The sequence below is a fragment of the Chiloscyllium plagiosum genome, unplaced genomic scaffold, assembly GCF_037043375.1.
Source record: "Chiloscyllium plagiosum isolate Xiang-an unplaced genomic scaffold, Cpla_swu_hap1 HiC_scaffold_20, whole genome shotgun sequence".
Taxonomy (NCBI): Eukaryota; Metazoa; Chordata; class Chondrichthyes; order Orectolobiformes; family Hemiscylliidae; genus Chiloscyllium; species Chiloscyllium plagiosum.
Genome location: NW_028270158.1, coordinates 53130175 through 53143956, shown reverse-complemented (window position 1 = coordinate 53143956; position 13782 = coordinate 53130175). Strand labels below are relative to the sequence as shown.

The following is a 13782-nucleotide window of genomic DNA, read 5'->3' as shown; positions in this document are numbered from 1 at the left end:
ATAATTCTTTGAAGTTTGCATCATATAAAGATAGGATGGTTAAGAAAGCATTTAGCATATTGCTCTCATTGCTCAGATCCTTGAGTATAGGACTTGGGATGTCATGTTGAAGTTGTAGAGGTTGTTGGTGAGGCTTCTTCTGGAGCATTGTGTCCAGTTTTGGTTGTCCTGCTATGGGAAGGATATTATTAAACTGAAGAGGGTTCAGAAAAGATTTACCAGGATGTTGCCAGGAATAGAAGGTTTGAGTGATCGGGGAAGCTGGATAGACTGGGAACTTTTCACTGACACATAGGAGGCTGATCGGTGATCTTATAGAGGTTTATGATATGATGAGGGATATAGATAAAGTGAATGGCAAGTTTCTTTTCTCCAGAGTGGGGAATTTCAAGATTAGGGGGTATATTTTGTAAGGAGAGAGTCAAAAGATTTGAAAAATACATTAGGAGCAACCTTTTTACACAGACAATGGTTTGTGCATTGAATAAACTTTCAGAGGAAGCGGTGGATGCAGGTATAGTTGTAATGTTTACAAGACATTTGGACAAAAATATGACTAAGAAAGGTTTGGAGGGAAATGGGTCGAGCACAGGTAGGTGGAATTAGTTTAATTTAGAATTATGTTTGGCATGGACTGGTTGGACCAAAGAGTCTTCTTCCATGCTGTATGAATCGATGACTCTATAACTGAATATAACATGAATGGAAAGTTCCCAACAGGTCAAATGCAAACAGCATCCAAAAATGCACCATCCAGACTGCACACCCTGCTATTATAGTCACTTCCCAAAGGAGGCAGTGATTGACCAGTTGACAGGATAAGTAGTTTATAATGTGCTGATCAGACCCTGGGCAAGGTTCCCAAATTTGTTACAGTTCCACATGGGATACTCCAAACATTTAATGTCCTTGTGAAGAAGGATGAACTTATTCTATACACAAACCACTGTCTGTGTAAAAAGGTTGCTCCTAATGTATTTTTTTAAATCATTTGCCTCTCTCCTTAAAAATATGGCCCCTAATCTTGAAATTCCCCACTCTGGGGAAAAGAAACTTACCATTCACTTTATCAATATCCCTCATTATATCATAAACCTCTATAAGATCACCGATCAACATCCTATGTGCCAGTGAAAAAGGTCTAGCCTATCCAGCCTCTCCCAATCACTCAAACCCTCTATTCCTGGCAACATCCTGGTAAATGTTTTCTGAACCCTCTTCAGCTTAATAATATCCTTCCCATAGCAGGACAACCAAAACTGGACACAGTGCTCCAGAAGACGCCTCATCATTCTTTATTCACCTGCTCTCTTAATTGGTTGCAACAAGGTTCATTTAAAAAGGATTCCTTCTCTTGAAGATACTTTCTCCCAGACCACCTGAATTTATGGTTTAAAATGAGCCACTTTAACCAGACTTCCTTGAATACATGAAAAGAGTGTGTTTATTAATTACTGAACCTGATAAGAATTAGTAACACAATACATGTACTCACAAATTAGAAGTAAGAGATGAATCCAAAAAGATAAAAGTTCAAAAATACGCAAATATATTGATCGGTCTTTGAATTGTTCACAAAGAACCATTAGTTAAAGGTTATAGTTTCTGCAGTGGAGGTCGCCAGGAGCATTGATGTTGATAGTTGAATAGTAGGTTTTCGAGATTCTTGGTTTTATAGGCTCATTGATGTTCCTTTGTCCTGATTTCATTTTTTTAAACTGGTTTGTGGCATTCAGAGAGAGATGGAACCTTTACCTGCAATACAGGTCATTCTGCTGTAACACGTGTTTCATTAATGCAAATTTGCTGCAACGCAATTGTTGACTTGGGGGCACTGTTTCTAAAGCATGAACTTTTGAAACATGTGTTGGCTGTAATGCAATTAAAGCACTGTTTCTAAAGCGCGATTTTTCTACAACACGGGTTTGCAGAAGAATGCAACTATTGCATTACGGAAGAACTATGTGTACCGGAATATAGAGTCATAGAGATGCACGGCATGGAGACAAGTCCTACAACCAAACCCATTCAAGACGACCAGATTTCATAAACTGAACTAGTCCCATTTGTTTGTGTTTGGCCCATACCCTTTTAACCCTTTCCTTATCCATGCACCTATCCAAATGCCTTCTAAATGCTGTCATTATACTCAACTCTTCCACTACCTCTGTCAGCTCATTACATGCACTCACCAACCCTATGCTTGAAAATGTTACCCCTTAGGTTCCTTTTAAATCTTTCCCTTTCACCCTGAATCGATGCCCTCTAGTTTTCTACTCACCCATAGATCTTGGCTATTCATCCTATCTATGCCCCTAATGATTTTATAAGGTCATCCCTCAGCCTCAGGCGCTCCAGGGAAAATAGTCTCCTTATAACTCAAATCCTCAGTCTCAGTAAAATCTTTGTCAATCTATTTTTGTACCCTTCCCAGTTTGCTAACATCTTTCTGATAGCAGGGCAACCAGAATTGTACACAGTACTCTAAATGTGGCCTTACCAATGTCCTGTACAGTTGCAACACAATGTCCCAACTCCTATATTCTGCATTCTGACTGATGAAGGCAAGTGTATGAAATACCCTGGCAACCTGCGATGCCACTTTCAAGAAACTCTGTTACCCCAAGATCTCTCTGTTCCACAACATATCTGGGGGATGGTTCTTCAACATGTGAACACTCAAACCCAGGTTCATACATGCAAAAGAATAAAGTCACACTAGTATGGCCCAAATGAGTTTAAACTGGCTTTTTAACACTTATCCTTATGTTTTCTTCAAAGTAAACATAAAATGTACCTGCAGTTTGGGACACAGTCCACAGGGAGTGCATGGTTTGCGTTGAGCAGGGTGTTGACAGCCCCCATTATCTTTATTGTTACAGGATATCACTGTCCAATCCTTTGACACTTCAGATTTCATTGATCCCAAACAGAATGTTTACCAGCAAACAACTGAATTCACACTTCCAGTTATTTTGTCTCTGTGACTGTCCTTTCTTCTTTTAAAAAAATTGGAATTAAGGGCTAAAAATGTCTGCAGCATTCTGAGATTCTGAGCTATCATGATAACAAGAACAAATACACCAAGATAAAGTACATTTGAAAAGCACCTAATCCCATCAATAATTTTGGAAAAAATTTGACTTTAGGCAGTAGGAAATCACCAACCGTTGTGCATCATTCCCTACTTTTTTTTCTGTTGGAAGTGATTTTCCACAGGGGTCATTGAAGATCAATCAGTAGCAGGAACCAGAGTTGACTTTCCTGTCCCTTATATATAATGGACTCCTGATTCAATGTTATCAATTCTATGGCACAAAGTCAAATTGGCTCCAAAATCTTTGTAACCTAATCTGTTTATACAATGGTTTGTGTTCATACAAACCTAACATGTGGTTTCTACAGTACCACTTCAAAATGAATTTTTTTTAAGATTCCCTACAGTGTGGAAACAGGCCCTTCGGCCCAACCAGTCTACACTGACCTTCCGAAGAGTAACCCACTCAGACCCATTTCCCTCTGACTAATGTACCTAACACTATGGACGATTTAACATGGCCAATTCACCTGACCTGCACATCATTGGAATGTGGGAGAAAGCCAGAGCACACGGAGGGACCCACACGGACACGAGGAGAAGGTGCAAACTCCACACAGTTACCCAAGGCTGGGATCAAACCTGGATCCTTGGCGCTGTGAGGCAGCAGTGCTAACCACTGTGCCACCATTGTTACCTGTTAACAGAAGTTAAAAATCACACAACACCAGGTTATAGTCCAACAGGTTTATTAGAAGTACTAGCTTTTGGAGTGCTGCTGCATCATCAGGTAGCTATGGAGCAGGATCATAAGACATAGAATTTATAGCAAAAGATTACAGCGTCATGCTATTGAAACGATATATTGAACAAACTTAGATTGTTGTTAAGTCTTTCATCTTTTAGAATGGGTTGCAGGTTTTGGTTCATTAATATGTAAATCCCAGTTCTGGGAACCAGAATTTCATTTTAAGTTTGTCCACCTCAGTCCAACACTGGCATTTCCACATCATGGCTGTAAATAGACCTCTTGCTGTTTTGCATTGGAATTCAGTCATTGCTTTAATTCAACCAGCTTTAAAGTGGAAATGTAAACTGTTCAAAATTCAAACCCATATGAATAAAGCTGTTTCTATTGTTTTCATGTAATTTTCACTCCAATTTCCCATTTCCAGTGGCTGACAAAGTCGCACACTTGATGTCTCTCAATTCGGGTGAACTACAGAAGGGCATCACCAGGCCAAGAGTAAAGGTCGGCAATGAGTTTGTGCAGAAGAGTCAAAATATAGACCAAGTAAGCACTGATATTGAATTTCATTTTCATCCTATACTCTTCAATCGTTTTTGCTATTTTGAAGATCTGTACAATGTTGCCCACTTTTGCAATTCTTTCACGCCAAAGGGCTTTCACCCTTGTAGAGTCACAGCTTACAGACCCTAAACAATCCCCAGTACCTCACTAAAGAGAACCTTCTTCTTGTGTGAGCCAAGGCTACAGCGTGAACAAAGAATTTGACCAGAGGGAGCATGGAACACAAGTTAGAGTTGTAACTTGTGTCCCATGCTCTCTCTGGTCAAATTCTTTGTGCATGCTGTAGCCTTGGCTCACACAAGAAGAAGGTTCTCTTTAGTTGTAACTTGTGTGCTGTAAGTTGTAAACTGGAGTTACAGTTAAATAAACTCTATTAGTTTCTCATCTCAGCTATTCCTGCCTGAGAAACCACTCACACATCATCTTGAACCTCAGAATAGTAGTCATGATGACAAGAATGATTTTGTTGAAAGGTGGTTATAACTTTGTGTTTTTCCAGTGCTACAATGCGATTGGAGCCCTGGCAAAGGCTGTTTATGACAAAATGTTCAAGTGGATGGTTGCAAGAATTAACAAGACCTTGGACACGAAGTTACAGCGTCAGTACTTCATTGGAGTGCTGGATATTGCTGGCTTTGAGATCTTTGAGGTAAAGAATCCATAAATATGCAATTTATAAAATTCTTGTGGATGATAAAGTAATATTTGACAATTTGGGCTTTGAAAAGATGAGGGATTGACAGATAAAAGATTATTTTTTAAATTTATTTTTAATTTTTTAAAAATTCTAAGTAAACTTTGCATTCTAACTACGTGGGATGTTCATTCTAGCTGTGAGAATTATTGCTTAATCTGCCAATGAATTAGAGACCAGCCATAGGATTAGGAAAGGAATCTCATTCTCAATCTCTACCATTCTTATCCTTTCACAGTTCAACAGCTTTGAGCAACTTTGCATCAACTTCACCAATGAGAAACTGCAACAGTTTTTCAATCACCACATGTTCGTCCTGGAACAGGAAGAATATAAGAAAGAAGGGATTCATTGGGAGTTTATTGACTTTGGTATGGATCTACAAGCTTGTATTGAGCTGCTGGAAAAGGTAAATCTGTCAAAATAAATTCACAAAAGCCCATCAAAAGAAAAATCATATTACATCACCCAATGCAGCTTGGTGTCATGTTTGTTTCATAATGCTCTGCTGAAGTGTTTTGGGATGTTTCATGACATGAAAGGTATTATATCAATGTAAATTGTGATTGTTGGATGTTGGAAATCTGAAAGAAAACAGTAAAGTTTTGGTTAGGGAGAACAGGGGTTATGACCCAGAAGGAGCATGCTTTCCTCACTATTGAGGCATTTGCCATTTAACAAATCTCATAACAATTTCACCTTTTTGAATAAGATTTCCAACTAGCAGCAAACTAAAGGTAGTTTTTGCTTGTAATCTTATCCCTATTCAGAGTTTGATTCAGATGGCACAGCAATCTTTATATTACTGCTGTCACGAATATGTTAGATTGATAGGGATGGCACATTTTCAATTTATTACAGTGACATTGTTTCTGCTGTTTGTTTCCAGCCCATGGGCATCTTCTCCATCCTAGAAGAGCAATGTGTTTTCCCCAAGGCCACTGATGACACCTTCAAGGCTGCCTTGTATGACAACCATCTGGGCAAGTCCAATAATTTCCTGAAACCGAAAGGTGGCAAAGGCAAATCTCAAGCCACCTTTGAGATTATTCACTATGCTGGCACGGTAAGCATTAGACACTTCAGGAAGTGCAGACACTCATCTGAAATTCCAAAAAGGATATGGGTCCAGAGACAGTGAGCCGAGAGGGAGGAATTGAATATAATTAGGCAATGTTGGTGGAGGACCAGAATCCGCCCTTTTTTTGGGAACGAATGTCTGGGTTCTAAAGCCCACTTCCACATTTCTACACCCGTCACTGATTGAAACCCTTCAGTGGTCAATTGATGACTACTTGAGGGTCTAGTCCTTTCTGGGCTGCCATTATTTCAGCTCAAGCTGGGATGAGAAACACTTGGCCAACCAACTGGGTAACCAGTTCAGAAAGGCTGTCAGTTTTCAGGTAGTGGATGATTTGTGAATGATTGAGGGACTGGACATAGTGCAAAGGGAGGGCTGCTGACCGTCACCTCTTACCCCAGTTTCCAATACCCCTGCTCCTCTCCCGGATACCTGTACCCGACAAGATGCACACCACACCCATTATCTTTGGTGGCGGTGGGATGGTTTTGGTTACAAAGGGAACTGATAGCTGGAACTGATAGCTGGGAAGCAAGCTGATTGTGAATCTGCTCCTTAGTGAGTTGGAAAATAACGTAGGGCAAAGTGATTCAACCACAGCCCACTTCACAATCCAGCCACTGAGTATTCACAGGCACCCACCTCAGTCACAACTGCATGTGAGGAACTGGTCATTTACAGAATGGAAAATTATTCCTGCCGCATCCATGCTTGAGGTAAATCCAGGTATTGCACACAGTTTGTTAAACCTCATTAAACCTGGTTAAAGAAAATTCCACAATAAAGACATTCCTGACCATGGACTGGACATTTTCCAACCCTGACACAAGAAGCCATTAATCATGATGATACCAAGTGCTCTTTCTTTTTAGGGTTGCTTGTGGAAAAGAAGGAACAGTCCTACACTCTTGGACACTGCATGAAAACAGTGGTGTTCTCCTTGCCCCATGGTTACCCCCGCCTTGCACTGCTCCTACTCCCAACTAGAAGGCCCTTTCGAACCCTTTAGCTGAGCAGTGGTAAAGCCCAGTTCTTTCAAACCTTCAGTCTCCCAAGTTTCCCTGAAAAACCACCTGCCAGTACCATTTCCTACTCATTTCACACAGAAGACCACTTGGAGCCCACAGAGATTAGGCTCAGGGTCTAAACTCTCCCAGTCCTCAAACTGCAGACATTCAGACACTTTGCCATCAAATGTGGTCCTTAATTGCCTGCAGGGCTTCCAGTTCCAGTGAAGGTTGCTGTTTGTGTCAATATGTTAACAGCTGTTTCTCCTCCTTAGGTTGGCTACAACACTCACGGTTGGCTGGAAAAGAACAAGGATCCCTTGAATGAAACTGTAGTGGGTCTTTTCCAGAAATCTAGCCAGGCTCTGCTACCTGTTCTCTTCAAAGAAGAGGAGGGGACAGGTGAGTGATGGCAAACAAAAGGACATGTGTGGAATGAGTCACGGAAAGTGTGCAAAGGATGAAGACCAGTGCCATCAAGTGTTGAGAAGAGAGTAGTACAAGTACAAAATACGTTTTTTAAGTTTATTGTCCAACTTGGTAAATGCTTCAGTGCTAATAGATTTTTTATTAAGCCTCTATAAAGCAACTTCATATGTCTTTCTCAATTGTAATCTCCATATAAACTCAATTTGTAAATCCGAAGCATTGAATGCTTTCTGACAGTAAGTGAATGAAGCAGTGGCACTCATTCACAAAAGCACAGCCAGTGATTAAAGTGGGGAAGAGAAACTCAAAAGCTGAAAGTATAGACAGTATTTAAGCTAGACTTAAGCATTCCAGACACCTGATATACCATATGTGCTTGTGTATGGAGGTACTTATTAGTATGGAGCTCTGTCTTGTTTATAGAACAGTGGCTCAGTGGATAGCACTTCTGCCTCATGGGGCCTGGGTTCAATTCCATCTTTGGGTGAGTGTCTGTGTGGAGTTTGCACATTCTCCCCATGTTTGAGTGGGATTCCTCTGGGTGCTCCGGTTTCTTCTCCTATTCCAAAGATATCCAGTGGATTGTCCAATCTAAGCTGCCCTTCGTGTCCAGGGATGTGTGGGCTAAATGGATTAATCATGGAGATGCAGGGTCACAGGGATAGGTTTGGGGACTGGGTCAGAGTGGGATGCTCTTCAGAGGGTTGGTGTGGAATCGATGGGCCGAATGGCCTGCTTCCACACTGTAGTGATTCTGTGATTCTATAATTGTGAAAGCTTCTTCTTTATTGAAGGCAACTGTTTAATTGAGCAAATCATCTCTTTGCAGCTACCACTAAGAAGCAAAAGAAAGGCTCATCTTTCCAGACAGTTTCTGCCTTCTACAGGGTAAGACCATCACACAGATTCCCCAAGCAAACCACTGTCACCTTCTCTCTCTTCCTCCTTCAATATTATTTAGTCTTCATTCCATTTTGCACTTTGCTGCTCACCTTTTGACTCCCCGTTTGCTCATTTGTTTCCTTCACATTTTAAACACTAGTTATTGCCTTTACCTCCTTGTAATTCTCCAGTCCTGTTTCTTGCCTTGCCTGATTTCACTTCATTGCAGCAAATCTTTACGGTGCCATTTCTTGACCTCGCAGGAACAATTGAACAAGCTGATGACCACCCTGCGCAGCACAGCTCCCCACTTTGTCCGATGCATTGTGCCCAATGAAAACAAACAGTCAGGTGAGTCCCATCTTCTACAAAACCACAACCTCACTAACATGCTGCATTGTGAGGGGGGTGTGGATACAGTTGAAGAAAGGATCAATCCAGAAGAGCATTTCTTTTTCTCATAAGCAGCTAAATTTAGACATTGGCTCAGCTAAATGGACCATTTACAATAATATACTTCACAGAACTAAACCATTCAGTTCAGATGCTCTGTGCCAGGGTTTGCACTCAGCACAAACCTTCTCTCACTTCTTCTCATCCTAGCCACATTAATATATCCTCCTATTCCTTTCTTGCTCATGTTTTATCCAGTTACTCTTTTATTGTTTCAATGCTTTGTGTCTCATTGACTTCTTGAGTTCTCCTTCTCATTGACTCCTTGAGCTCCGTATTTAGCACTGTTGCCTCACAGCGCCAGGGATCCAGGTTCATTTCTATTCTCGGGCAGAATTCTCCCCATGTCTGCTTGGGTTTACTCCTAGAGTCCAATGACGTGCAGGTTAAATGAATTGGCCATGCTAAATTCCACATTAGTCAAGATTAACTGTGGCTCGGGAATTCTGTGGAATAGAAGTGAATGGGAATTGATTTTCCAGGTTGGGAATGAATGAAAGTGGTGTACATTCAATTCCTTTAAATGTTGGTCCACCTCCAGATGAAGTCCCGTTAATCATACTGTGTGCATTTTGCTCTAGGTGTGTGTGATGCTGGCCTGATCCTTCATCAGCTGGCCTGTAATGGTGTGCTGGAGGGGATTCGTATCTGCAGGAAGGGTTTCCCCAACAGACTGCAATATCCTGAGTTTAAACAGAGGCAAGTCTATCCAGTCGTCCTACGTGCAATCACATGACCAACATTATTGTTTAGGGCTTTTTAGCATATTGACACAACTAATTATATTCACAGAAGATAGAGAATAGAATAGAATCCCTACAGAGAATAGAATCCCCACAGTGTGGATTAGGCCCAAGATAAATTGACACCTTCTACTTATTATAGTATAGAGATCAAGACATTGCTTTTATCTCCCACGTGCGATTTAAAATGCCCCAAAGTGCTTCAAATGAGCATGATCAAGTATAACATTGGGCACAGGAAGAAGAAGTGTTAGGACGTATAACCAAAAACTTCAACAACAAACTGGCTTTCAAATGAAGACTGAGAGAGAGGTGAGGAGGCAGAGGGTTTCAGAAGAAGAATTCCAGAGTTTATTTGAAATCACAGTTATCAATGGCAGAGCATTGAAAATCAAAACATGCAAGAAATTAGAATTGGAATAGTACAGCGATCTCGCATAGTTGTAGGGTTGGATGAGCTTATTGAGAGAAGGAGAAGCGAGGCTATGGGGGAGATTCCAAAACGAGGATAAAAATTTTAAATTTGAGGCACTGTTAAACTGAGAGCTCCTGTAGCTCAGCAAGGCCAGAGATGATGGATGAACAGATTGTGATACAGCAAGCAGAATTCTTGTTGAGTTCAAATTTACAGACAGAATAATGGGAGACTAACCAGAAATGGTATGGTTGAATCCACTGACATGTATAAGGGTTTCAACTGCAGATGCGCTGAGGCATGAACTATTACAGACAGTATCACAGAGGGAGAAATTGGTCGTCTTAGTGATGTAGTGGATGTGTGCAGCTCTGAATCATTTAAGGTGCCAGAGTTGTGAATAGTCTGATTCAGACTTTGAAAATGGCCAGGGAGAGGGATGAGGTCAGTGGCTGTGCATCAGAGTTTTTGTGCTTTAAAATCTATTTCTGTGTCTAATTTAACAAAAACCCAGAAAAGTTCGGAAGCTGCAAACATAATATCTTCAGTCCTGCATTAGGTTTGTATCATTCAATTTATTTCTTTTGCCTAGGTATCACATCTTGAACCCTAATGTCATCCCCAAGGGTTTTGTTGATAACAAGAAAGCTTCAGAATTGGTCCTTGGTTCCATTGGTCTCGATAATAATGAGTACAAGATTGGACACACAAAGGTAATGGTCCTTCAAACAGAACACTCTTGAATTCTAAATTTACACAAAGTTCATTGTAGAAAGGAGGGTTTTGCAGTTTGGTTTTTGTATGAATGATGACAATTTTCACACTGCATTTAATTTAATTTTATACTAACATTTGATAAAACACTTTGCCCTAAGATCCAATAGCTATTTTGAGCACCATTTGGTTGCCCTGCATTGATTATAACTACCTGAGAAGTTTTCCAGTGATTTTCTGGTAACTCTGTCATTGATCCTAAAATATAGGAAGTTTAAATTCCTGCCATACATTTAGCTTGCTTAAAGGAACTGAAGCCATAGATAATGTGAAACTGCTTTCTTTGCTGGAGCAGTCCAAGTTACAATCGAGTCATGGAGTTGAACAGTGTGGAAACAGACCCTTCGGTACAAGTTGTCTGTACAAGGGGGTATAATCTTAAACTTAGAGCTTGGTTGAATGGTGGTGATATGTTTCTTCATATGAAGTTTAGTGGAAATCCAGAAATCATTCCTCAAAAAAGCTATTGAAGCTGAGAGTCAATTGGAAATTGAAAAATGGAGACAGATAATATTTTGTTTGGTGAGGAAAAAGTGAGGACTGCAGATGCTGGAGATCAGAGCTGAAAATGTGTTGCTGGAAAAGCGCAGCAAGTCAGGCAGCATCCAAGGAACAGGAGAATCGACATTTCGGGCATAAGCCCTTCTTCAGGAATGAGGAAAGTGTGTCCAGCAGGCTAAGATAAAAGGTAGGGAGGAGGGACTTGGGGGAGGGGTGTTGGAAATGCGATAGGTGGAAGGAGGTCAAGGTGAGGGTGATAGGCCAGAGTGGGGTGGGGGCAGAGAGGTCAGGAAGAAGATTGCAGGTTAGGAAGGCGGTGCTGAGTTCGAGAGATTTGACTGAGACAAGGTGGGGGGAGGGGAAATGAGGAAACCACAGATTACTGTATAGAACTGTGGGTGGCAAATGAAGTTAACACACACATCAACAATTATCTCATTTCATGAAGGAACAAGGTTGAGAGGTTGAAAGTTATCCTTCTGTTCCTCTGTTCATTTCAACCTTAGCTGCCTTCTGCCAAATCAATTTACCCCAGATTCACATTAGATCAGAAACAGGGTAAGAAATGTGAATTCACTGAAATTTAGAATGTATTTCTTTAGTAAAGGTTGCAGTGAGCTTTAGTGCTGACTGCTGTGTTTAAATGCTGAGGTTTTATCAATGTTAGATATGGGGATAGACCAAAATCTTCTATTAGTGTTTGTTACATGATTCACATCTCTTACTTGTACTTCACAGGTATTCTTCCGTGCTGGTGTTCTGGCTAAACTAGAGGACTTCCGTGATGAGCGACTGGCAAAGATTATGACAATGATTCAGTGTCGTTCCCGTGGGATGCTGATGCGCATAGAATTCAAAAAGATGCTGGAGAGAAGGTGAGACACTACATTCAGTTAAACTTCATGCATGAATCCTACATTTATGACGTACTGTGAATAATCTTGAAGGAATGTGTCTCATGGAGCCATATTTTGAATTATTTTGTGATGGGGATGTGGGCATTGCTGGCAAGGCCAGAATCTGTTGCCAATCCCACAATGCCCTTGAACTAATTGGCTTGCAGGGCTATTTCAGAAAGTCAGTCACACTGCTGTGAGTCTGGAGTCAGGTGTTTGCAACAATCATGGCAATTTTGTGGTCTCCATTACAGCAACTAGGTTTCAATTCCAGATGTAGTAATTGAATTCATTTACCAGCTCCCATGGTGGGATTTGAACTTACTTGAGGCTCTGAATTACTAATCCAGTAACCGCAATGCCACTATCTCCTGTTAACTACAGAAGCACCTATCATTACATGACAAAGAAAGGCCCAGGTCCATCTAATTTGCCTTGTTCATGGTTGTCACTTAGCACAATAATAATTATCTGTTACATCGATTCTTTTTCCACCACAGGCCCAAACATGAGGGAGGAAAGATCCATTGGTATTAAACGTTAAGAGCAATCGATCTAAAGTCACTGTTTTCTTCCAAAGCACGCTACACATAGCACTGTATGTGTATATGTATTTGAAATTTACATGTGTAAGCCACATAATTCAAATGTATGTGTGCTAGACACACACCTGTGATATCGACAGTGCACAGCATAGCTTGGAAATTCCTGGCCAGCCTCCTGGAACCAATTAAGGGTGAACAGCAACTTCAGTCTGGCCTTCTTCACCCGCCTCATAACCCAAGCATCAGCATCATTTGCATATTTTGGGTGGGCACACATATGATTAACACACAAATGAATGTCATGTATGACTGAATAAAAATAATGAAAAGTTGATATTGTAATCAATAAAGAGGAGGTGGCTGTTTCTTACCTGTTGCTAAGATGTACCTTTCTTCCTCTCTTATCATTTTCAGAATGGCATTAATTGTTATTCAGCGCAATGTCCGCAAATTCCTGCAACTACGTTATTGGGGCTGGTGGAAGCTTTACACTAAGGTATTTATTACAAAAGCTATGCTATTCCCTACCATCTAATCATCCCATTGTAAGGAGTCTCAAGAGTCACAGAGTCATATAGCATGGAAATACAGTAGACCATTCGGTCCAACCAGTCCATGCCAATCAGAGTCCAAAACTGATCCAGTCCCATCTGCCTGTGCTTGGCCCATATCCCTCCAACTTTCTTATTCATGTCCTTATACAAATATCTTTTAAACATTGTAACTATACCTGCATCCACGACTTTGTTTGGAAGTTCATTCTACACACGAACCACTCTCTATGTAAAAACGTTGCCTCTCACATCCTTCTTAAATCCTTCTCCTCTCACCTTAAACAGACTTCTGATGTTCTTAGCCTGAGCAGGAGAGACTAGATTTAATTTCTCAGTGAAAGGAAGCTTAGTTTCTGTCAGGAAAGGAGGAAGTAAGAATACTGTCATTTGTTTGAATGCTTCTGGTTTAGGATAGGGATATAGGATACTGCTCCCAAACAGTCACTGATTACCCCTGCT

At 40.8% G+C, this 13782-nt stretch overlaps 1 protein-coding gene across 1 annotated transcript in view; it reads left to right on the top strand.

Annotated features, from left to right (window-relative positions):
- Positions 1-13782, top strand: part of LOC122560537 (myosin-16-like) — a 73493-nt gene that overhangs the window by 23431 nt on the left and 36280 nt on the right. Inside the window, exons 11-21 of the mRNA XM_043711262.2 lie at positions 4213-4331; positions 4849-4998; positions 5282-5452; positions 5933-6109; positions 7407-7533; positions 8390-8448; positions 8706-8793; positions 9477-9594; positions 10646-10766; positions 12067-12203; positions 13184-13265. Coding sequence (XP_043567197.2) covers positions 4213-4331; positions 4849-4998; positions 5282-5452; positions 5933-6109; positions 7407-7533; positions 8390-8448; positions 8706-8793; positions 9477-9594; positions 10646-10766; positions 12067-12203; positions 13184-13265 — 1349 coding nt within the window. The remainder of the gene's footprint in view (positions 1-4212; positions 4332-4848; positions 4999-5281; positions 5453-5932; positions 6110-7406; positions 7534-8389; positions 8449-8705; positions 8794-9476; positions 9595-10645; positions 10767-12066; positions 12204-13183; positions 13266-13782) is intronic.